This window comes from Salvelinus alpinus, chromosome 7 (assembly GCF_045679555.1).
Source record: "Salvelinus alpinus chromosome 7, SLU_Salpinus.1, whole genome shotgun sequence".
Classification (NCBI taxonomy): domain Eukaryota; kingdom Metazoa; phylum Chordata; class Actinopteri; order Salmoniformes; family Salmonidae; genus Salvelinus; species Salvelinus alpinus.
The window spans coordinates 9208647-9232103 of NC_092092.1; the positions used below are offsets into that span (position 1 = coordinate 9208647).

At 37.9% G+C, this 23457-nt stretch overlaps 1 protein-coding gene across 1 annotated transcript; it reads right to left on the reverse strand.

The window, feature by feature from the left end:
- Positions 1-5814: 5814 nt before the first annotated feature.
- LOC139580392 (ankyrin repeat and fibronectin type-III domain-containing protein 1-like) lies at positions 5815-14737 on the reverse strand. The gene is made up of 3 exons (XM_071409020.1): positions 14518-14737; positions 13860-14052; positions 5815-12913 (listed from the first exon to the last, which is right to left on the reverse strand). Exons 1-3 carry the CDS (start codon positions 14726-14728, stop codon positions 12238-12240), a joined length of 1080 nt encoding a protein of 359 aa, XP_071265121.1. The 5' UTR covers positions 14729-14737; the 3' UTR covers positions 5815-12237.
- Positions 14738-23457: the final 8720 nt, after the last annotated feature.

Consider the following 23457-nt stretch of genomic DNA (forward strand, 5'->3'; position numbering starts at 1 on the left):
TATTTTGTGTATGTCCATTACATGAAATCCAAATAAAAACCATTTAAATTACAGGTTGTAATGCAACAAAATAGGAAAAATGCCAAGGGGGATGATGTCACGACTTCTGCCGAAGTCGGTTCCTCTCCTTGTTCGGGCGGCGTTCGGCGGTCGACGTCACCGGTCTTCTAGCCATCGCTGATCCACCTTTCATTTTCCATTTGTTTAGTCTTGTTTTCCCACACACCTGGTTTACATTTCCCTCATTACTTGTCGTGTATTTAACCCTCTGTTCCCCCCATGTCTGTGTGTGAAATTGTATATTGTCAAGGTTGGCACGCTTCCGGCTGGTTTGCACCGGGTTTTGTTTTATACCCGTGCTTTGTGGCAGCCGGTACTTTGTGCTGCCTCACTTGTTCGTTGGGCATTTGTTTTGTGACGAGGTTGCGTTCTGTGCAAATTATTGCCTAAGTAAAGTGCTTAGTCCACTCATCTCTGCTATCCTGCACCTGACTTCCATGCACCAGCTACACTCACCCCTTGACAAATTAATTATTTTGCAAGGCACTGTATATGTGTATGTATATGTACTGTATATTTGCATAAAAATACATGGGGGGATTGGAAGTGATGCAGACAATTACATTGATTGAAGCTGCAATCTGTCTGCAATATTAAAGCTGGTCTACCCCCTAAAAAATAAATACACTAGCTATATATATATACATATAACATCTGCGCTGCTGTTTTAGTTATTCAGTCTCCTGAGGATTAATGCCAAAATGATCTAATAATCGTAATTCTGTATTAAGTCATTTCACGCCCTTTTCTTTCTTCCTTTCTCACTCTCTTCCTAGGCATGGCCATTGGCAGAGCAGACAATACATGTCGATAATACATCTGCATCCATTCTTTCCCTTTTCATCTCCCCCCGTCTCTCTTTCCAAACCTGTTTCCACCCACTCGGCTCCTCTACCTCTCTCCTTCTCTCTCATCACAAAATATTGCAGATCAGGACTGCACACAGCGCCTTTGTGTGGTTGCCATGGATACCAGTTGCCGTGCCTTCAGACCGATGCTGATATCTGGAGGCCTTTGAGACGTTGCGTTGCATATTCTACTGTGTTCTAGTCAATGCCAAAATCGACATTGCTCGTCCTAATATTTATATATTTTACTTTGAGATTTGTGTGTATTGTTGTGAATTGTTAGATACTACTGCATTGTTGGAGCTAGGAACACGAGCATTTTGTTACACCCGCAATAACATCTGCTAAACATGTGTATGTGACCAATAAAACGTGATTTGCTCCATTGTACTCCATCGGCGTGGGCACAGGATATTGACAGCCATTGAAAACTATCAGCTGGAAAAGCTAAAAGATGTATTCAACTGAGAATTAAGCAAGGGGGAGGAAAGGACAGGAGGGCTAGGAGAAGGTGAGAGAACTCCACTCACACACAGTACTCTGCAATATCTCTTGAGCTGCTACTAGGAAAGGTAAAACCAGTTTTCATTCTACAGATTGATAAAGTGCTATCACCGATTAGAATAACGTAGAATCTTCCATTAAGGAGGGACTACTGAACGGTATGTTTTGTCTCTGCTTCTTTAAGTGATTTCACTAGTCATTGAATTGAGTGAAGAGTGACAGGCAGAGGCAGTTGTAGAATCAGAATCACCTTTATTTGCCAAGTGCATTAACACATAGTCAGAATGTTACTCTGTGATATGGCGCTGCTAGTGATGTACAACATAGTCAGAATGTTACTCTGTGATATGGTGCTGCTAGTGATGTACAACATAGTCAGAATGTTACTCTGTGATATGGTGCTGCTAGTGATGTACAACATAGTCAGATTGTTACTCTGTGATGTGGTGCTGCTAGTGATGTACAACATAGTCAGATTGTTACTCTGTGATGTGGTGCTGCTAGTGATGTACAACATAGTCAGAATGTTACTCTGTGATATGGTGCTGCTAGTGATGTACAACATAGTCAGATTGTTACTCTGTCATATGGTGCTGCTAGTGATGTACAACATACTCAGAATGTTACTTGGTTATTTGGTGCTGTTAGTGATGGACAACACAGTCAGAATGTTACCTGGTGATATGGTACTTCTTGTAATGTACAACATGCTCAGATTGTTACTCTGTGATATGGTGCTGTTAGTGATAGACAACATACTCAGATTGTTACCTGGCGATATGGTGCTGCTAGTGATAGACAACATACTCAGATTGTTACCTTGTGATATGGTGCTGCTAGTGATGTACAACATAGTCAGAATGTTACCTGGTGATATGGTGCTGCTAGTGATGTACAACATACTCAGAATGTTACCTGGTGATATGGTGCTGCTGCTAGTAATATACAACATACTCAGATTGTTACTCTGTGATATGGTGCTGCTTAGTGATAGACAACATACTCAGATTGTTACCTGGTGATATGGTGCTGCTAGTGATAGACAACACAGTCAGAATGATACCTGGTGATATGGTACTTCTTGTAATGTACAACATACTCAGATTGTTACTCTGTGATATGGTGCTGCTAGTTATAGACAACATACTTGGATTGTTACTCAACGGTATGGTGCTGCTAGTGATAGACAACATACCCAGATTGTTACTCGGTGATATGGTGCTGCTAGTGATAGACAACATACTCAGATTGTTACCTGGTGATATGGTGCTGCTAGTGATGTACAACATAGTCAGATTGTTACTCTACGGTATGGTGCTGCTAGTGATAGACAACATACCCAGATTGTTACTCTGTGATATGGTGCTGCTAGTGATAGACAACATACTCAGATTGTTACCTGGTGATATGGTGCTGCTAGTGATGTACAACATAGTCAGATTGTTACTCTGTGATGTGGTGCTGCTAGTGATGTACAACATACTCAGATTGTTACTCTGTGATATGGTGCTGCTAGCGATGTACAACACACTCAGAATGTTACCTGGTGATATGGTGCCGCTAGTGATATACAACATACTCAGATTGTTACTCTGTGATATGGTGCTGCTAGCGATGTACAACATACTCAGAATGTTGCTCTGTGATATGGTGCTGCTAGTGATGTACAACATACTCAGAAAGTGATTTGGCTATTTGGTGCTGTTAGTGATGGACGACACAGTCAGAATGTTACCTGGTGATGTGGTACTTCTTGTAATGTACAACATACTCAGATTGTTACTCTGTGATATGGTGCTGTTAGTGATAGACACCATACTCAGAATGTCACTCTACGATATGGTGCTGCTAGTGATATACAACATACTCAGATTGTTACTCTACGATATGGCGCTGCCAGTGATAGACACCATACTCAGATTGTTACTCCGTGATATGGTGCTGTTAGTGACAGACAACACACTCAGATTGTTAATCTACGATATGGTGCCTTTATGAGACAACATACTCAGATTGTTACTCTACAGTATGGTGCTGTTAGTGATAGACAGCATACTCAGATTGTTACTCTGTGATATGGTGTTGCTAGTGATACACAACATACTCAGATTGTTACTCTGTGGTATGGTGTTGCTAGTGATACACAACATACTCAGATTGTTACTCTGTGATATGGTGCTGTTAGCGATAGACAGCATACTCAGATTGTTACTCTGTGATATGGTGCTGCTAGTGATAGACAACATACTCAGATTGTTACTCTGTGGTATGGTGTTGCTAGTGATACACAGCATACTCAGATTGTTACTCTGTGGTATGGTGCTGTTAGTGATAGACAACATACTCAGATTGTTACTCTGTGATATGGTGCTGCTAGTGATAGACAACATACTCAGATTGTTACTCTGTGGTATGGTGTTGCTAGTGATACACAGCATACTCAGATTGTTACTCTGTGGTATGGTGCTGTTAGTGATACACAGCATACTCAGATTGTTACTCTGTGGTATGGTGTTGCTAGTGATACACAGCATACTCAGATTGTTACTCTACGGTATGGTGCTGCTAGTGATAGACACCATACTCAGATTGTTACTCTGTGATATGGTGCTGCTAGTGATACACAACATACTCAGATTGTTACTCTGTGATATGGTGCTGTTAGAGATAGACACCATACTGGGAATGTTACTTGGTTATTTGGTGCTGTTAGTGATGGACAACACATCCAGAATGTTACCTGGTGATATGGTACTTCTTGTAATGTACAGGATACTCAGATTGTTACTCGGTGATATGGTGCTGCCAGTGATAGACAACATACTCAGATTGTTACTCTATGATATGGTGCTGCTAGTGATAGACAACATACTCAGATTGTTACTCTGCGATATGGTGCTGCTAGTGATAGACAACATGCGCGGATTGTTACTCTGCGATATGGTGCTGCTAGTGATAGACAACATGCGCGGATTGTTACTATATGATATGGTGCCGCTAGTGATAGACACCATACTCAGATTGTTACTCTGTGATATGGTGCTGCTAGTGATAGACAACATACTCAGATTGTTACTCTGTGATGTGGTGCTACTGGTGATATACACCATACTCAGATTGTTACTCTGTGATATGGTGCTGTTAGTGATAGACAACATACTCAGATTGTTACTCTGTGATGTGGTGCCGCTGGTGATATACAACATACTCGGATTGTTACTCTGCGATATGGTGCTGTTAGTGATAGACAACATACCCAGAATGTTACTCTGTGATATGGTGCTGCTAGTGATGTACAGCATACTCCGACTGTTACTCTGTGATATGGTGCTGCTAGTGATGTAGAGCATACTCCGACTGTTACTCTGTGATATGGTGCTGCTAGTGATGTACAGCATACTCCGACTGTTACTCTGTGATATGGTGCTGCTAGTGATGTACAGCATACTCCGACTGTTACTCTGTGATATGGTGCTGTTAGTGATAGACAACATACCCATATTGTTACTCTGTGATATGGTGAGGGCCACAGCTCGGGGGACAAAACTTTTCAGGTAGCGGGAGATTTTGGTCATGAGTGACCTGAACCGCCTGCCAGAGGTTCATTTTTGGAGGAGGGGGTGACCGTGGTGGGAGGGGTCGGTGATGATCTTTCCTGCTCGCTTCCTTGCCCTTGAGTTGTGCAGGACCTCGATGGAGGGCAGGGTGGCAGCCGAAAGACCCTCTCTGCAATCCGGACAATATGTTTCAGTTTGCCCTTGCGGCGGGCAGACGCACACCCCAACCCAAACCAGACAGTGATGGAGGAGGTGAGGATGGACTCAACGATTGATGCGTAAAACCGGATCAGGATTGACTGGGAGTTTTATTTCAGCTGCCACAAGTATTAAATCCGCTGGTGTGCCTTCTTGGTGACCTCTGTGCTGTTGTCCTTCCACTTGAGGTTGTGGAAGATGATGGAATTTGAATGATTCAGCTGTGCCATCAGTCTCGAGGGGGAGAGATGGCTCAGTCAAACACAATTTCCACGGTTTTGTTGTGTGTTGAGTTCCAGGTCATTGCGACAGCACCAGGCCACTAGCCGGTCGTCACCACCGACGGACAGAGGCAGTGTTGTGAGTGAAGAGTGACGGACAGAGGCAGTGTTGTGAGTGAAGAGTGACGGACAGAGGCAGTGTTGTGAGTGACGGACAGAGGCAGTGTTGTGAGTGACGGACAGAGGCAGTGTTGTGAGTGACGGACAGAGGCAGTGTTGTGAGTGACGGACAGAGGCAGTGTTGTGAGTGACGGACAGAGGCAGTGTTGTGAGTGACGGACAGAGGCAGTGTTGTGAGTGACGGACAGAGGCAGTGTTGTGAGTGACGGACAGAGGCAGTGTTGTGAGTGACGGACAGAGGCAGTGTTGTGCACAACATCCACATGGGAAAGGTTTATTATTTCAACTGGTCAAACATTATAGGAACTCTGGTTATTTTAGGACTGACATCATCCCCAACCGCAAACATATTAGCTTTATTTTCATTTAGGAAATTATGACAATTCATCTATTTATCAGGAAATGCAAAAATATACAGATATGATGATCCCTCTTGATTTTGGCCAACTATGTGCACGTGGCACAAAGACATTGAGACTGATCTGATGTGGCCTTTTAGCTGTTCGACCATTAAATAATAATAAGTGATTGAAATGTGTGGAAGTGGGGCGACATAGATCACTAAATAAATAGGACAATAACATAGTAATATTCAATATTTCATATCAACAGATTATGCTTTTACTCCTGAGAAATATACATTGACTGGCGGATTTGGTGGTAGGCCTATCCCCAAACCCAAAGCCCAACACTTAAGACAATAACATTGTGATTTTGGTCATTTGGGGAAGTGATTTAAAGACCACATGACTGTAAATAAAAGTGAGAGTATAAGCTTTCTTAAGAACTCATTTACAACAGCCTGTAAATGCACAAGTAGCTTATACACTGTCAAGAGAGGACACAATAATTACTAGCCTAGCTCCATATTTTCCTAATGGATAAAAACATTGTTGCTAATATATACTGTATTTCTTTAAGACAAGTGGAAAAAATAACCAGCCTGTTGATGCAACACCAAACTTAATCGTCAACAATTACTATTCCGTCATATTAATATTCTAATAATGCAACAATGTTTTACAATCGTTACCGATAAAGCTGGCTTCGATCGGTATGTTACATTTAAATTAGGTTTTATAATCACCTGCCATTTTAAAATAGTGAAAAGCTAGCTCCGGTTTCCCTCTTACCCGTGCAATACGGCTTTGATAAAACCATAAAGGTATTGTTTGGGTTTTCAGCTTGATGTATCATAAAAAATAAAAAAATAAAAAATAGACATACATGTTCAAAGTGCAATTTAGTCTGATATAATCCATGATGTGGTAAACTTCATATGAGCACAATTATTAGCTGTTCCTGGAAAAGTTACTCTAACGTCAATCTAATACGCTGTATTCATCTCCACCACAGTGTATTAATACTATAGAAAGTATAATACTCTGTACCAGAGAACACAGGATAAAAACACAAAGCTACAGTGTTCATGATTAAACATAGTTCAAAACAACCCTTTTAAAGTGTCATGGAAACATTAACTTCACACCACATGGCTACTAAAGTCCAGGATGCAAAGTGCAGCCTCTGACCCCACCAGTCCATGACCCCTGACCCCTGAACCTTGACTTTCTCATGCCAAACCAAGGGGGGCACAAATTCAAACTGGACACAAGCTACAGTCCACACAGGTACAAAACAAGTTCACGCCAACAAAATAATACATCTCCATTTGATTCAAGTACAAGACAAATGGTAAACATTCAATGCAAAATAGTAAGTTATTAATGTTTTAAAATAGAGAGTACAAAAATACTTATAGGGATATAGGGGCTATGATATTGGAATTCATTGCAGCTCGCTATGGAATGTTTAATACTCTCGTCATCATCAGTATTCTTAACGATGGGCTTGTCAGAACATGGCCCAGGGGCAACCTACAGTCCACTTAAAGATTCATAACTGTTTACTACTGTATACTAGAAAGATCTTGACCTCTATCTACAGCTCATTCGGAAATTATTCAGACCCCTTCACTTTTTCCACATTTTGTTACGTTACAGCCTTATTCTAAAATGCATTTTCCTCAATCTACACACAATATCCCATAACGACAAAGCGAAAGTTTATAAAAAATTAAGAACAGAAATATCTTATTTGCATAAGTATTCAGACCGTCTGCTATGAGACTCGAAATTGAGCTCAGGTGCATTCTGTTTCCATTGATCATCCTTGAGATGTTTCTACAACTTCAGTGGAGTCCACCTGTGGTAAATTCAATTGATTGGACATGATTTGGAAAGGCACACACCTGTCTATATAAAGTCCCACAGTTGACAGTGCATGTTAGAGCAAAAACCAAGCCAAAGGAATTGTCCGTACAGCTCCGAGACATATTTTTATTTATTTAACTAGGCAAGTCAGTTACGAACAAATTCTTATTTACAATGACGGCCGACCGGGTAACAGTGGGTTAACTGCCTTGTTCAGAGGCAGAACAACAGATTTTTACCTTGTCAGCTCAGGGATTCAATTCAGCAACCTTTCGGTTACTGGCCAAACATGCTAACCACTAGGCTACCTGCCACCCCACTAGGCAACCTGCTGCATTGTATCGAGGCACAGATCTGGGGAAGGGTACCAAAACATTTCTGCCGCATGGAAGGTCCCCAAGAACACAGTGGCCTCCATCATTCTTAAATGGAAGAAGTTTGGAACCACCAAGACTCCTCCTAGAGCTGGCCACCCGGCCAAACTGAGCGATCGGGGAGAAGGGCCTTGGTCAGGGAGGTGAACAAGAACCCGATGGTCATTCTGACAGAGCTCCAGAGTTCCTCTGTAGAGATGGGAGAAACTTCCAGAAGGACAACCATCTCTGCAGCACTCCACCAATCAGGCCTTTATGGTATTGTCTTGGTCCTCCGTTCATTTTGATGAACAATTTACCTACTTTTACCAAAGAGCAGCTTCTGTCTACCAAAACAAACTATTGTGTACCTTAGCAGCGCTTCCCTTTATTCTTTTACACATGACAGCCCGCTTGGAGTTTGCCAAAAGGCACCTGAATGACTCTGACCTTGAGAAACAAGATTCGCTGGCCAAGATTGAACCCTTTGGCCTGAATGTCAAGTGTCACGTCTGGAGGAAACCTGGCACCATCGCTACTGTGAAGCATGATGGTGGCAGATTCATGCTGTGGGGATGTTTTTCAGCAGCAGGGACTGGGAGGCTAGTCAGGATCAACGACCCTAAGTACACAGCCAAGACAACGCAGGAGTGGCTTAGGGACAAGTCTCTGAATGTCCTTGAGGGGCCCAGCCAGAGCCCCGACTTGAACCCGATCGAACATCTCTGGAGAGACCTGAAAATAGCTGAGCAGCAACGCTCCCCATCCAACCTGACAGTGCTTGAAAGGATCTGCAGAGAAAAATGGGAGAAACTCCCCCAAATACAGGTGTGCCAAGCTTGTAGCGTCATACCCAAGAAGACTAGAGGCTGTAATCGCTGCCAATGGTGCTTCAACAAAGTACTGAGAAAAGGCTCTCAATACTTATGTAAATGTGATATTTTTGTTTTTATTTGTAATAAATTTGCAAAAATGTCTAAAAACCTGTTTTTGCTTGGTCATTATGAGGTATTGTGTGTAGATTGAAGAAATAATTTGATCAATTTTAGAATAAGGCAGTAATTTAACAACATGTGGAAAACATTAAGTGGTCCGAAAACTTTCCGAATGCGCTGTATATGTACATATCTAGCCAAATGACCTCCTATCCCTGCATGTGGACTCGGTACTGGTACCCCGTGTATATAGCCAAGATATCATTACTCATTGTGTATTTTTATATATTTTTCTCTCTGCATTGTTGTGAAGGGCCCATAAGTAAGCGTTTCACTGTTAGTCTACACCGGTTGTTAACGAAGCATGTGACAAAATCCGAGTTGATATTAAAGGCTGGTCTTCAGATAATGTTGTTATTCTGAGAAAGATGTGAAAAGTGACTGTTTTAGTGTATGAAGAATGTCACTGTTATTCTAAACGATACTCCGGTTGATTTGTTGTTGTAACAGAACCACAAAAGAACCAGCTTAGCATGATGGTAATGACACATTATTATTTACCACAGAAAACCAACTTTTAAACCATGACAGTACATTCACTGCGGGTGCCTATAATCCATGCTGAGCCACCTCCACAGCAAATTCTCAAGTGTACGGGGCCACACTTTTCAGAGTTAAATTAACGCTTTGCTTAGTGTAAAGCCTTATTTGCATATTTCCCAGAGTGCCTTACCTTTCGATTGAATTGTATAGTTACCACTCATGACTATATTTGTTAGTGACAGAGACATGGTTGTTGCAATCATTCATTTTCAGCCCTGTGGTCTTCACCAAGTGCGATCCTAAGTGAATGTTATCATTAAAATGTAATTATATAAGACAATAATATAAATGTTTCATAAGGCCTTACTCCATTTCAGGCCTGCAAGTCACATTATGCTGGCTTGCAAAGTGATGTGTAATTCCTATTGGAATCCAGCCACAGGGATATCCAATTTTGTTTACATTCTTTCACCCGACTTCCAGGGTTGGGAATACTAAGATATGAGACTACCTAACGCATCTAAACTGGAACGACCATTTCAGTAAAGGGTGCATTAAGTCCAAGTAACAGATTAGATTATTTTAGAAAAATTTATGTTATTTATATTTTAAGGTCCAATGCAGCTGTTTTTATCTCAATATCAAATCATTTCTGGGTAACTATGAAGTATCTTATTGTGATTGTTTTCAATTAAAATGGTCAAAAAGGAACCAAAAATAGCTTCTTAGCAAAGAGCAATTTCTCAAGCAAGACTTAAGACTGTCTGGGACAGTGGGGAAGGGGAAAATTGAAAACTAGCCGTTATTGACAAGGTAGTTTGGAACTCTCTTATTGGTCTATTAACTAATTTACAGCCTGGTGATGACATCAGGCAGGCCAAAACTCCATCCCACTAAAACAGGCTGAAATTTCAGGCGGTCTTTTCAAACAGCTCTTACACTAAAAGGGCATTTTCATTATTTTCACAATTTCACAGTATTATTCCAACCTCATAGTGTGGAAATATATATAACATACTGGATAATCACTTTTTTGACTGCACTGAGCCCTTTAAGTAGAATAACATCAATTAATCAATGTGCATGCAAAAAAACATAGATATTTAAACAAACAATTCTAAAATTCAACCTGCAATAGAGCATGCTGGGAAATATGATAATGATGGCAGTGGTTTTGGTTCAACTCTGGTTATTAACACCAACACTGTGGTTCTTTAAATATTTACAGTGCTAATTTAACTCCTGAATCAACACTAGAAACACTACACCTAAAAAGCAACACTAGTTAACACTGGCCAATTTGCTGTGTAGAGAAACACAAGGCTTGTATCTAATATGTAAATCGACAAATGTACCACGAATACCCATCAATTGAAATAGCGACTCCGAGCTCTTGCGGCCATCAACACAGATTCAAGTGCAAAGGTAAAGCAGTGCTTTAGTTCATGTTGCATTGGTTATAGGTCATAACAGTTGGAGCCTTGGCTTGGTTCTGAGTTCTACAGTTCAGACAGTTGGCCAGCAACTTGAGTCTCTAGTACATTGTACAGAGAGAGCAAGTGTTGTCCCGTCTGTGAGCTACACACGTCCACGAGCTCAGAGTCAGTTCAGCATGCCTGTCCACAGGGATATGAAGGACAGAGAGAAAGCGATGAAAGAAGGAACGAGGCCCACACAAACACACACAAGAGGCAGAAACAGACATGGAAAAGGTGCCTTGGTGGCAGTTTGGATACAACGTGGAGGGATACGTACTGTATGCTCCATCCAAATGTCATCAATTATCCATTGTACAATCGTTCAAAAGCTTGTTACTCAGTATCGTCCACTCCAAGAACATGTTGCTGAGCCGTCGTCCAATCCTGGAGGTCGTTACTGAACCACTGTCAAATGCTAGAGTGTGTTACTGAACATGGGCCAATGCTAAACTTTTTACCTGAGCATCGTCCAATCCTGGGGCCGGTTTCACCGGGTTGTAAGAGGATCGTTACTCTACGTCCGACGTAAAACGCACTCTACGCCGGACCTAAAAATGATACCTGTTGCACCACCTGGTCGTAAGCCCTTCTATGAGCTATGACTGGGCATAGACTCTACATCTAGCAGGGAGCAGCCGTAGGGTTAAATTGGGACTCTCTTCATCATGATAGCGATCTATATTTTCAAAAGGATATGAATCTCATGTTCATATTTTACAACCTGCGCAGGCTTTTGGAGTTGCCTAATCAATAGCAAAATAATCAATGCGAGTCAATAGCAAAATAATACATGCTACATTATAACATGCTAAATGTGTGATATCTATTCCCACAGTGATTCTTTATGGATCCAACCAGTTCTGGTTAAGAAAACATGCATAGTTGTGGGCTTTGCGAAGTGATGGTAAGTTTAGAAAGCGCAACGAGGATGTTAAAAGCCTACGAATCTCATGAACGTGCATTAGTTTTGTTATGCACAACTGGTGCAACCAGAACCTGGAGCACCATGCCAAACCATCATCCAATCCTAGAGCGTGTTACTGATTATCATCCAATCCTAGAGCGTGTTACTGATTATCATCCAATCCTAGAGCGTGTTACTGATTATCATTCAATCCTGGAGCGTGTTACTGATTATCATTCAATCCTAGAGCGTGCTGCTGAGGATCTCTGACACCTGTGTGTTCGTTTGGTCGTCTGAGTCCACATCCTGGGCTGTCGCTCCTTCATATGCCTCCTCTCCTGACCCCTCCTCTGTGACAACCACCATCACCCCTGCCCCTCTCTCCTCCCGTCCCTCCATCCCTCTCTCCTCTCCCCAACCCCTGTTCTCAGGCGATGTTTCCTTACACGGTTCCACAAAGATCCTCCTGACATGGGGCCTGGGCTCCCTCTGCTCCGCCCCACTGCCCTCCAGGACACAGGAAGCATGACTAACGTATGTCTCCCCCTGAGGGGATGGGAGATCCAGGGGCAGGTCTGCGTCCTTCTGCCTGGTATAGACCCCCTCAGACAGGGACCCAGTGTGGCTGTCGCTGTGGCCCTTTAACCAGTGCTGGGGCCCACTGAAGTAGCCCTGCTGGGCCCCAGCGGCCCCATGGCTCCTGGACAGCAGCTTCCGCTTGGTTGGGGGGTTGGCTAGGGGCCAAAGAGGGGTGTAGGAGTGCTGGTCCTGGGTCGTCTTGGAGAGGGAGAGACCCTCCAGGATTTTGGTGCAAGAAAAGGTGGTCTCGGGGAGGATGAGGGCAGGGGAGAGGGGTGGGCCTGGGGAGAGGGGGAAGGCGGGGGAGAGAGGGAGGTCTTTGGGCTGGCAGATGCTGTACCTGGAAAGGGAAAAAAATATCCATTAGGCTCTGTCAAAAAGACAAAGCAGATTATAGAGGAAAAGAGAGTGGGGGACAGGGACACATCTTTGGAGAGTGAGGGGGACAGGGACACATCTTTGGAGAGAGGGGGGGCAGGGAAAGGCAGGGCTGGGTGAAAAGAGGTTTATGGGGTCACAAGTGGACTGGACAGGACAAAAGCGGTAGCTCTTTAGGGTAGCAGCTCTATCTTTAGCTGAGCTTGTGTGTCGGGATCAGGGGTTGGAGGCCATTCTCTACCTGAGCTCGTGTATCTGCAGTATTTCAGGGTCAGGGTTAGAGGTCATTCTCTTCCTAGCTCGTGTATCTGCAGTATGTCAGGGTCAGGGTTAGAGGTTGTTAGCAGTTGATGTTATTCTTGAATAACACAGACCCCAAAGCAAATCAGGGGGAGAAAAATAGGTTTATTCAAAAATAACAAATCATAGATGTTATGCTGGGAAGTAGATGGTCGATGTTCCTTCTTCCCAGTCCTCAATGATTCTCCACAGAACAAAGTGACAGGATGTAATTTATAACCCCCAACCCTAGCCTGTGGTTGACCAATTAGAATTCCTTGCAGTAAAATTGGGCCAATGGTCAAATAACAAGTATCCTGTTTCAGGCTCAATGTATAGACGATTCAGACCAATGAGATCTTGCCACACGTAGCTATGAGTCCAGGATTGAAACCCCTACACAGATTCGAACCAGATGTTGAACTGAAAAACAACCATTTCCATTGATTGTTAATTCCCTATTTACCTCTAGTCCTCTGTGTTGTGTATTATCTTAAAATATTCTTACAAGGTTGTTCTCATACCTGAGCTTGTGTATCTGCAGTGCGTCAGGGTCAGGGGTTAAAGGTGGTACCTAAGCTTGTGTATCTGCAGTACGTCAGGGTCAGGGTTAGAGGTTGTTATTGTACCTTAGTTCGTGTATCTGCAGTACGTCGGGAGCGCTGCCTCCCAGGGCGTGCACAGCCTGCCGGGATAGGTCCTGTTGGGGAGAGTAGAGCAGGTCCAGCTCACGGGGGGACAAGGCCTCGCTGGAGTCATAGTCGCTGTCTGTTGGCAGGAACACCTCTGAACAACCGTCCTCATCTGACCCCAGTTGGGAGTCTGAGGGAGGAAACAGACAGACAGACAGACAGACAGACAGACAGGTCAGAAACACCCCATTGGGCACAGACGTCAATTCAATGTCTATTCCACGTTGGTCCAACGTAAATTTAATTGAAATGACATGGAAACAACATTGATTCAACCAGTGTGTGCCCAGTGGGACACATACAGTCCATGTACAAGATAGTGTTGCACACAGACACAGAACAAACTATGATTGTAGAGTGGGGGTATGTGTTTAGCTGAAGATAAAGGCCATCCTTTACGTAATTCCAGTATGTGGAGTGAGGGTGATTTTGTTGTTGTTGTTGTTGTATGCACCGTATCTAGAGATGTGAGTGTGTGCGTCTTGAATTGCTAACACACCCCTACCCCCCCATCCACAAGAGGAGCATCTTAATCATCATCTTCGATGGACAGCAAAGATGGTGTGTGTGTGTGTGTGTGTGTCATTCTCCTCACCACTAGCAGCCTTCCTGGGTCGTAGCTCAGGTGAGGGTGATGGTGTGGGTAGGTAGTCCATGGTAGAGGATGCTGAGTCACTCTTCTGTGCCCCCTGGTCTGACTCAGGCTTGCTGGCATTGACCAGGCGGGTGATGGGCACACCGCCACTGGGATGCTTGTAGCGGGCATACTGCAGGGCATCAGTGATCCAACGCAGCTCCTGCCACATCTCATCCAGCTGCTGCAATAGAGGACAAAACATCATTATACACATAACACAGTTATAAAGCATCATAGTTAGTATAGTTAGTTATCATAGTTATTATGGTTAGTTGTAGTTGATTATCATAGTTATTATGGTTAGTTGTAGTTGATTATCATAGTTATTTTAGTTAGTTATAGTTGATTATCATAGTTAGTTATAGTTGATTATCATAGTTATTATAGTTAGTTATAGTTGTCTATCATAGTTATAATAGTTAGTTATAGTTGATTATCATAGTTATTATTATTGTCACGATTGTCGTCTGGAGAAGGAGAGGACCAAAACGCAGCGTGGTAAGTGTTCGTCATGTTTAATAGAAACTGAACACTACAAAGCAAAACAACAAAGTGACAACCGAAACAGCTCCGTCAGGTGCAACACACACTAAACAGAAATTAATCACCCACAACACAAAATGGAAAACAGGCTACCTAAGTATGGCTCCCAATCAGAGATAGGGATAATCAACGATAGACAGCTGCCTCTGATTGGGAACCACACCAGGCCAAACACATAGAAAACCAACAACATAGAAAAAAGAACATAGACTGCCCACCCTAGTCACACCCTGGCCTAACCAAAATAGAGAATAAAAACCCTCTCTATAGCCAGGGCGTGACAGTTATAGTTGATTGTCATAGTTAGTTAAAGTTAGTTATCATAGTTATTATAGTTAGTTATAGTTGATTATCATAGTGATAAAGCATCATAGTTATTATAGTTAGTCATAGTTGATTATCATAGTTATAGTTGATTATCATAGTTATTATAGTTAGTTGTAGATGATTATCATAGTTATAATAGTTAGTTATAGTTGCTTATCATAGTGTTTATAGTTAGTTATAGTTGATTATCATAGTGTTTATAGTTAGTTATCATAGTTATTATGGTTAGTTATAGTTGATTATCATAGTTATTATAGTTGGTTATAGTTGATTATCATATTGTTTATAGTTGATTATCATAGTTATTATAGTTGGTTATAGTTGATTATCATAGTGTTTATAGTTAGTTATCATAGTTATTATGGTTAGTTATAGTTGATTATCATAGTTATTATAGTTGGTTATAGTTGATTATCATAGTTATTATGGTTAGTTATAGTTGATTATCATAGTTAAAGCATCATATGTATTATAGTTAGTTATAGTTGATTATCATAGGGATAAAGCATCATAGTTATTATAGTTAGTCATAGTTGATTATCATAGTTATTATAATTAGTAATAGTTGATTATCATAGTTATTATAGTTAGTTATAGTTGATTATCATAGTGATAAAGCATCATAGTTATTATGGTTAGTTATAGTTGATTATCACAGTTAGTATAGTTAGTTATAGTTGATTATCATAGTTATAGTTGATTATCATAGTTATTAGAGTTAGTTATAGTTGCGTATCATAGTTATTATAGTTAGTTATAGTTGATTATCATAGTGTTTATAGTTAGTTATCATAGTTATTATGGTTAGTTATAGTTGATTATCATAGTGATAAAGCATCATAGTTATTATAGTTAGTCATAGTTGATTATCATAGTAATAGTTGATTATCATAGTTATTATAGTTAGTTATGGTTGATTATCATAGTGATAAAGCATCATAGGTATTATAGTTAGTTATAGTTGATTATCATAGTTATTATAATTAGTTATAGTTGATTATCATAGTTATTATAGTTCGTCATAGTTGATTATCATAGTGATGAAGCATCATAGTTATTATAGTTAGTCATAGTTGATTATCATAGTTATTATAGTTCGTCATAGTTGATTATCATAGTGATAAAGCATCATAGTTATTATAGTTAGTCATAGTTGATTATCATAGTTATTATAATTAGTTATAGTTGATTATCATAGTGATAAAGCATCATAGGTATTATAGTTAGTTATAGTTGATTATCATAGTGATAAAGCATCATAGGTATTATAGTTAGTTATAGTTGATTATCATAGTTATTATAGTTAGTTATAGTTGATTATCATAGTGATAAAGCATCATAGTTATTATAGTTGGTTATAGTTGATTATCATAGTTATTATAGTTAGTTATAGTTGATTATCATAGTTATTATAGTTAGTTATAGTTGATTATCATAGTTATTATAGTTAGTTATAGTTGCTTATCATAGTGTTTATAGTTAGTTATAGTTGATGATCATAGTTGAAGCATCATAGTTATTATAGTTAGTTATAGTTGATTATCATAGTTATTATAGTTGGTTATAGTTGATTATCATAGTTATTATAGTTGGTTATAGTTGATTATCATAGTTATAGTTGATTATCATAGTTGAAGCATCATAGTTATTATAGTTAGTTATAGTTGATTATCATAGTTATTAGAGTTAGTTATAGTTGCTTATCATAGTTATTATAGTTAGTTATGGTTGATTATCATAGTGTTTATAGTTAGTTATCATAGGTATTATGGTTAGTTATAGTTGATTATCATAGTTAAAGCATCATAGGTATTATAGTTAGTTATAGTTGATTATCATAGGGATAAAGCATCATAGTTATTATAGTTAGTCATAGTTGATTATCATAGTTATTATAATTAGTAATAGTTGATTATCATAGTTATTATAGTTAGTTATAGTTGATTATCATAGTGATAAAGCATCATAGTTATTATGGTTAGTTATAGTTGATTATCATAGTTATTATAGTTAGTTATAGTTGATTATCATAGTTATTATAGTTAGTTATAGTTGATTATCATAGTTATTATAGTTAGTTATAGTTGATTATCATAGTTGAAGCATCATAGTTATTATAGTTAGTTATAGTTGATTATCATAGTTATTAGAGTTAGTTATAGTTGCTTATCATAGTTATTATAGTTAGTTATGGTTGATTATCATAGTGTTTATAGTTAGTTATCATAGGTATTATGGTTAGTTATAGTTGATTATCATAGTTGATTATCATAGTTAAAGCATCATAGGTATTATAGTTAGTTATAGTTGATTATCATAGTGATAAAGCATCATAGTTATTATAGTTGGTTATAGTTGATTATCATAGTTATTATAGTTGGTTATAGTTGATTATCATAGTGTTTATTGTTAGTTATAGTTGATTATCATAGTTGTTATAGTTAGTTAAAGTTGATTATCATAGTGATAAAGCATCATAGTTATTATAGTTAGTTATGGTTGATTATCATAGTTATTATAGTTAGTTATAGTTGATTATCATAGTTATTATAGTTAGTTATAGTTGATTATCATAGTTATAGTTGATTATCATAGTCATTAGAGTTAGTTATAGTTGCTTATCATAGTTAGTATAGTTAGTTATAGTTGATTATCATAGTGATAAAGCATCATAGTTATTATAGTTAGTTATAGTTGATTATCATAGTTATTATAGTTAGTTATAGTTGATTATCATAGTTAAAGCATCATAGTTATTATAGTTAGTTATAGTTGATTATCATAGTTCGTATAGTTAGTTATAGTTGGTTATCATAGTTAAAGCATCATAGTTGTAGTTGATTATCATAGGTATTATAGTTAGTTATAGTTGATTATCATAGTTATTATAGTTAGTTATAGTTGATTATCATAGTTAGTTATAGTTGATTGTCATAGTTATTATAGTTAGTTATAGTTGATTATCATAGTTATTATAGTTAGTTATAGTTGATTATCATAGTTATTATAGTTAGTTATAGTTGCTTATCATAGTGTTTATAGTTAGTTATAGTTGATTATCATAGTGTTTATAGTTAGTTATCATAGTTATTATGGTTAGTTATAGTTGATTATCATAGTTATTAGAGTTAGTTATAGTTGCGTATCATAGTTATTATAGTTAGTTATAGTTGATTATCATAGTGTTTATAGTTAGTTATCATAGTTATTATGGTTAGTTATAGTTGATTATCATAGTGATAAAGCATCATAGTTATTATAGTTAGTCATAGTTGATTATCATAGTAATAGTTGATTATCATAGTTATTATAGTTAGTTATGGTTGATTATCATAGTGATAAAGCATCATAGGTATTATAGTTAGTTATAGTTGATTATCATAGTTATTATAATTAGTTATAGTTGATTATCATAGTTATTATAGTTCGTCATAGTTGATTATCATAGTGATAAAGCATCATAGTTATTATAGTTAGTCATAGTTGATTATCATAGTTATTATAGTTCGTCATAGTTGATTATCATAGTGATAAAGCATCATAGTTATTATAGTTAGTTATAGTTGATTATCATAGTTATTATAGTTGGTTATAGTTGATTATCATAGTTATTATAGTTAGTTATAGTTGATTATCACAGTTATTATAGTTAGTTATAGTTGATTATCATAGTTATTATAGTTAGTTATAGTTGCTTATCATAGTGTTTATAGTTAGTTATAGTTGATGATCATAGTTGAAGCATCATAGTTATTATAGTTAGTTATAGTTGATTATCATAGTTATTATAGTTGGTTATAGTTGATTATCATAGTTATTATAGTTGGTTATAGTTGATTATCATAGTTATAGTTGATTATCATAGTTGAAGCATCATAGTTATTATAGTTAGTTATAGTTGATTATCATAGTTATTAGAGTTAGTTATAGTTGCTTATCATAGTTATTATAGTTAGTTATGGTTGATTATCATAGTGTTTATAGTTAGTTATCATAGGTATTATGGTTAGTTATAGTTGATTATCATAGTTAAAGCATCATAGGTATTATAGTTAGTTATAGTTGATTATCATAGGGATAAAGCATCATAGTTATTATAGTTAGTCATAGTTGATTATCATAGTTATTATAATTAGTAATAGTTGATTATCATAGTTATTATAGTTAGTTATAGTTGATTATCATAGTGATAAAGCATCATAGTTATTATAGTTAGTCATAGTTGATTATCATAGTTATTATAATTAGTAATAGTTGATTATCATAGTTATTATAGTTAGTTATAGTTGATTATCATAGTTATTATAGTTAGTTATAGTTGATTATCATAGTTATTATAGTTAGTTATAGTTGATTATCATAGTTGAAGCATCATAGTTATTATAGTTAGTTATAGTTGATTATCATAGTTATTAGAGTTAGTTATAGTTGCTTATCATAGTTATTATAGTTAGTTATGGTTGATTATCATAGTGTTTATAGTTAGTTATCATAGGTATTATGGTTAGTTATAGTTGATTATCATAGTTGATTATCATAGTTAAAGCATCATAGGTATTATAGTTAGTTATAGTTGATTATCATAGTGATAAAGCATCATAGTTATTATAGTTGGTTATAGTTGATTATCATAGTTATTATAGTTGGTTATAGTTGATTATCATAGTGTTTATTGTTAGTTATAGTTGATTATCATAGTTGTTATAGTTAGTTAAAGTTGATTATCATAGTGATAAAGCATCATAGTTATTATAGTTAGTTATGGTTGATTATCATAGTTATTATAGTTAGTTATAGTTGATTATCATAGTTATTATAGTTAGTTATAGTTGATTATCATAGTTATAGTTGATTATCATAGTCATTAGAGTTAGTTATAGTTGCTTATCATAGTTAGTATAGTTAGTTATAGTTGATTATCATAGTGATAAAGCATCATAGTTATTATAGTTAGTTATAGTTGATTATCATAGTTATTATAGTTAGTTATAGTTGATTATCATAGTTAAAGCATCATAGTTGTAGTTGATTATCATAGGTATTATAGTTAGTTATAGTTGATTATCATAGTTATTATAGTTAGTTATAGTTGATTATCATAGTTAGTTATAGTTGATTGTCATAGTTATTATAGTTAGTTATAGTTGATTATCATAGTTATTATAGTTAGTTATAGTTGATTATCATAGTTATTATAGTTAGTTATAGTTGCTTATCATAGTGTTTATAGTTAGTTATAGTTGATTATCATAGTGTTTATAGTTAGTTATCATAGTTATTATGGTTAGTTATAGTTGATTATCATAGTTAAAGCATCATAGGTATCATAGTTAGTTATAGTTGATTATCATAGGGATAAAGCATCATAGTTATTATAGTTAGTTATAGTTGATTATCATAGTTATTATAGTTAGTTATAGTTGATTATCATAGTTAAAGCATCATAGTTATTATAGTTAGTTATAGTTGATTATCATAGTTCGTATAGTTAGTTATAGTTGGTTATCATAGTTAAAGCATCATAGTTATTATAGTTAGTTATAGTTGATTATCATAGTTATTATAGTTAGTTATAGTTGATTATCATAGTTATTATAGTTAGTTTTAGTTGATTATCATAGTTATTATAGTTAGTTATAGTTGATTATCATAGTGATAAAGCATCATAGTTATTATAGTTAGTTATAGTTGATTATCATAGTTATTATAGTTGGTTATAGTTGATTATCATAGTTATTATAGTTAGTTATAGTTGATTATCATAGTTATTATAGTTAGTTATAGTTGATTATCATAGTTATTATAGTTAGTTATAGTTGTTTATCATAGTGATAAAGCATCATAGTTATTATAGTTAGTTATAGTTGATTATCATAGTTATTATAGTTAGTTATAGTTGATTATCATAGTTATTATAGTTAGTTATAGTTGGTTATAGTTGATTATTATTATAGTTAGCTTATCATAGTGATAAAGCATCACAGTTATCATAGTTAGTTATAGTTGATTATCATAGTGTTTATAGTTAGTTATAGATGATTATCATAGTTAGTTATAGTTAGTTATAAAAAATAAAATAAAATCAAATTTTATTTGTCACATACACATGGTTAGCAGATGTTAATGCGAGTGTAGCGAAATGCTTGTGCTTCTAGTTCCGACAATGCAGTAATAACCAACAAGTAATCTAACCTAACAATTCCACAACTACTACCTTATACACACAAGTGTAAAGGGATAAAGAATATGTACATAAAGATATATGAATGAGTGATGGTACAGAACGGCATAGGCAAGATGCAGTAGATGGTATAGTGTACAGTCTATACATATGAGATGAGTAATGTAGGGTATGTAAACATAAAGTGGCATAGTTTAAAGTGGCTAGTGATACATGTATTACATAAAGATGGCAAGATGCAGTAGATGATATAGAGTACAGTATATACATATACATATGAGATGAGTAATGTAGGATATGTAAACATTATATTAAGTGGCATTGTTTAAAGTGGCTAGTGATACATTTTTACATAATTTCCATCAATTCCCATTATTAAAGTGGCTGGAGTTGAGTCAGTATGTTGGCAGCGGCCACTAAATGTTAGTGGTGGCTGTTTAACAGTCTGATGGCCTTGAGATAGAAGCTGTTTTTCAGTCTCTCGGTCCCCGCTTTGATGCACCTGTACTGACCTCGCCTTCTAGATGATAGCGGGGTGAACAGGCAGTGGCTCGGGTGGTTGTTGTCCTTGATGATCTTTATGGCCTTCCTATGACATCGGGTGGTGTAGGTGTCCTGGAGGGCAGGTAGTTTGCCCCCGGTGATGCGTTGTGCAGACCTCACTACCCTCTGGAGAGCCTTACGGTTGTGGGCGGAGCAGTTGCCGTACCAGGCGGTGATACAGCCCGACAGGATGCTCTCGATTGTGCATCTGTAGAAGTTTGTGAGTGCTTTTGGTGACAAGCCAAATTTCTTCAGCCTCCTGAGGTTGAAGAGGCGCTGTTGCGCCTTCTTCACAACGCTGTCTGTGTGGGTGGACCAATTCAGTTTGTCCGTGATGTGTACACCGAGGAACTTAAAACTTTCCACCTTCTCCACTACTGTCCCGTCGATGTGGATAGGGGGGTGCTCCCTCTGCTGTTTCCTGAAGTCCACAATCATCTCCTTTGTTTTGTTGACGTTGAGTGTGAGGTTATTTTCCTGACACCACACTCCGAGGGCCCTCACCTCCTCCCTGTAGGCCGTCTCGTCGTTGTTGGTAATCAAGCCTACCACTGTAGTGTCGTCCGCAAACTTGATGATTGAGTTGGAGGCGTGCATGGCCACGCAGTCGTGGGTGAACAGGGAGTACAGGAGAGGGCTCAGAACGCACCCTTGTGGGGCCCCAGTGTTGAGGATCAGCGGGGTGGAGATGTTGTTACCTACCCTCACCACCTGGGGGCGGCCCGTCAGGAAGTCCAGGACCCAGTTGCACAGGGCGGGGTCGAGACCCAGGGTCTCGAGCTTGATGACGAGTTTGGAGGGTACTATGATGTTAAATGCTGAGCTGTAGTCGATGAACAGCATTCTCACATAGGTATTCCTCTTGTCCAGATGGGTTAGGGCAGTGTGCAGTGTGGTTGCGATTGCGTCGTCTGTGGACCTATTGGGTCGGTAAGCAAATTGGAGTGGGTCTAGGGTGTCAGGTAGGGTGGAGGTGATATGGTCCTTGACTAGTCTCTCAAAGCACTTCATGATGACGGAAGTGAGTGCCTTAGCTTTCTTGGGAACAGGAACAATGGTGGCCCTCTTGAAGCATGTGGGAACAGCAGACTGGGATAAGGATTGATTGAATATGTCCTTAAACACACCAGACAGCTGGTCTGTGCATGCTCTGAGGACGCGGCTGGGAATGCCGTCTGGGCCTGCAGCCTTGCGAGGGTTAACACGTTTAAATGTTTCACTCACCTCGGCTGCAGTGAAGATTACTGATTACACCTTATAGTTGATTTTCATAGTGTTTATAGTTAGTTATCATAGTTATTATA

What these genes read in the sequence shown, in the direction of transcription:
- LOC139580392 (XM_071409020.1), bottom strand. Translation starts at nt 14,728, where the DNA reads ATGTGGCAGGAGCTGCGTTGGATCACTGATGCCCTGCAGTATGCCCGC. An exon ending in ACCCAGGAAGGCTGCTAGTG is followed by an intron (nt 14,053 to 14,517) that starts GTGAGGAGAATG and finishes TTCCTCCCTCAG; the next exon opens with ACTCCCAACTGGGGTCAGAT. An exon ending in CTGCAGATACACGAACTAAG is followed by an intron (nt 12,914 to 13,859) that starts GTACAATAACAA and finishes TTCCCTTTCCAG; the next exon opens with GTACAGCATCTGCCAGCCCA.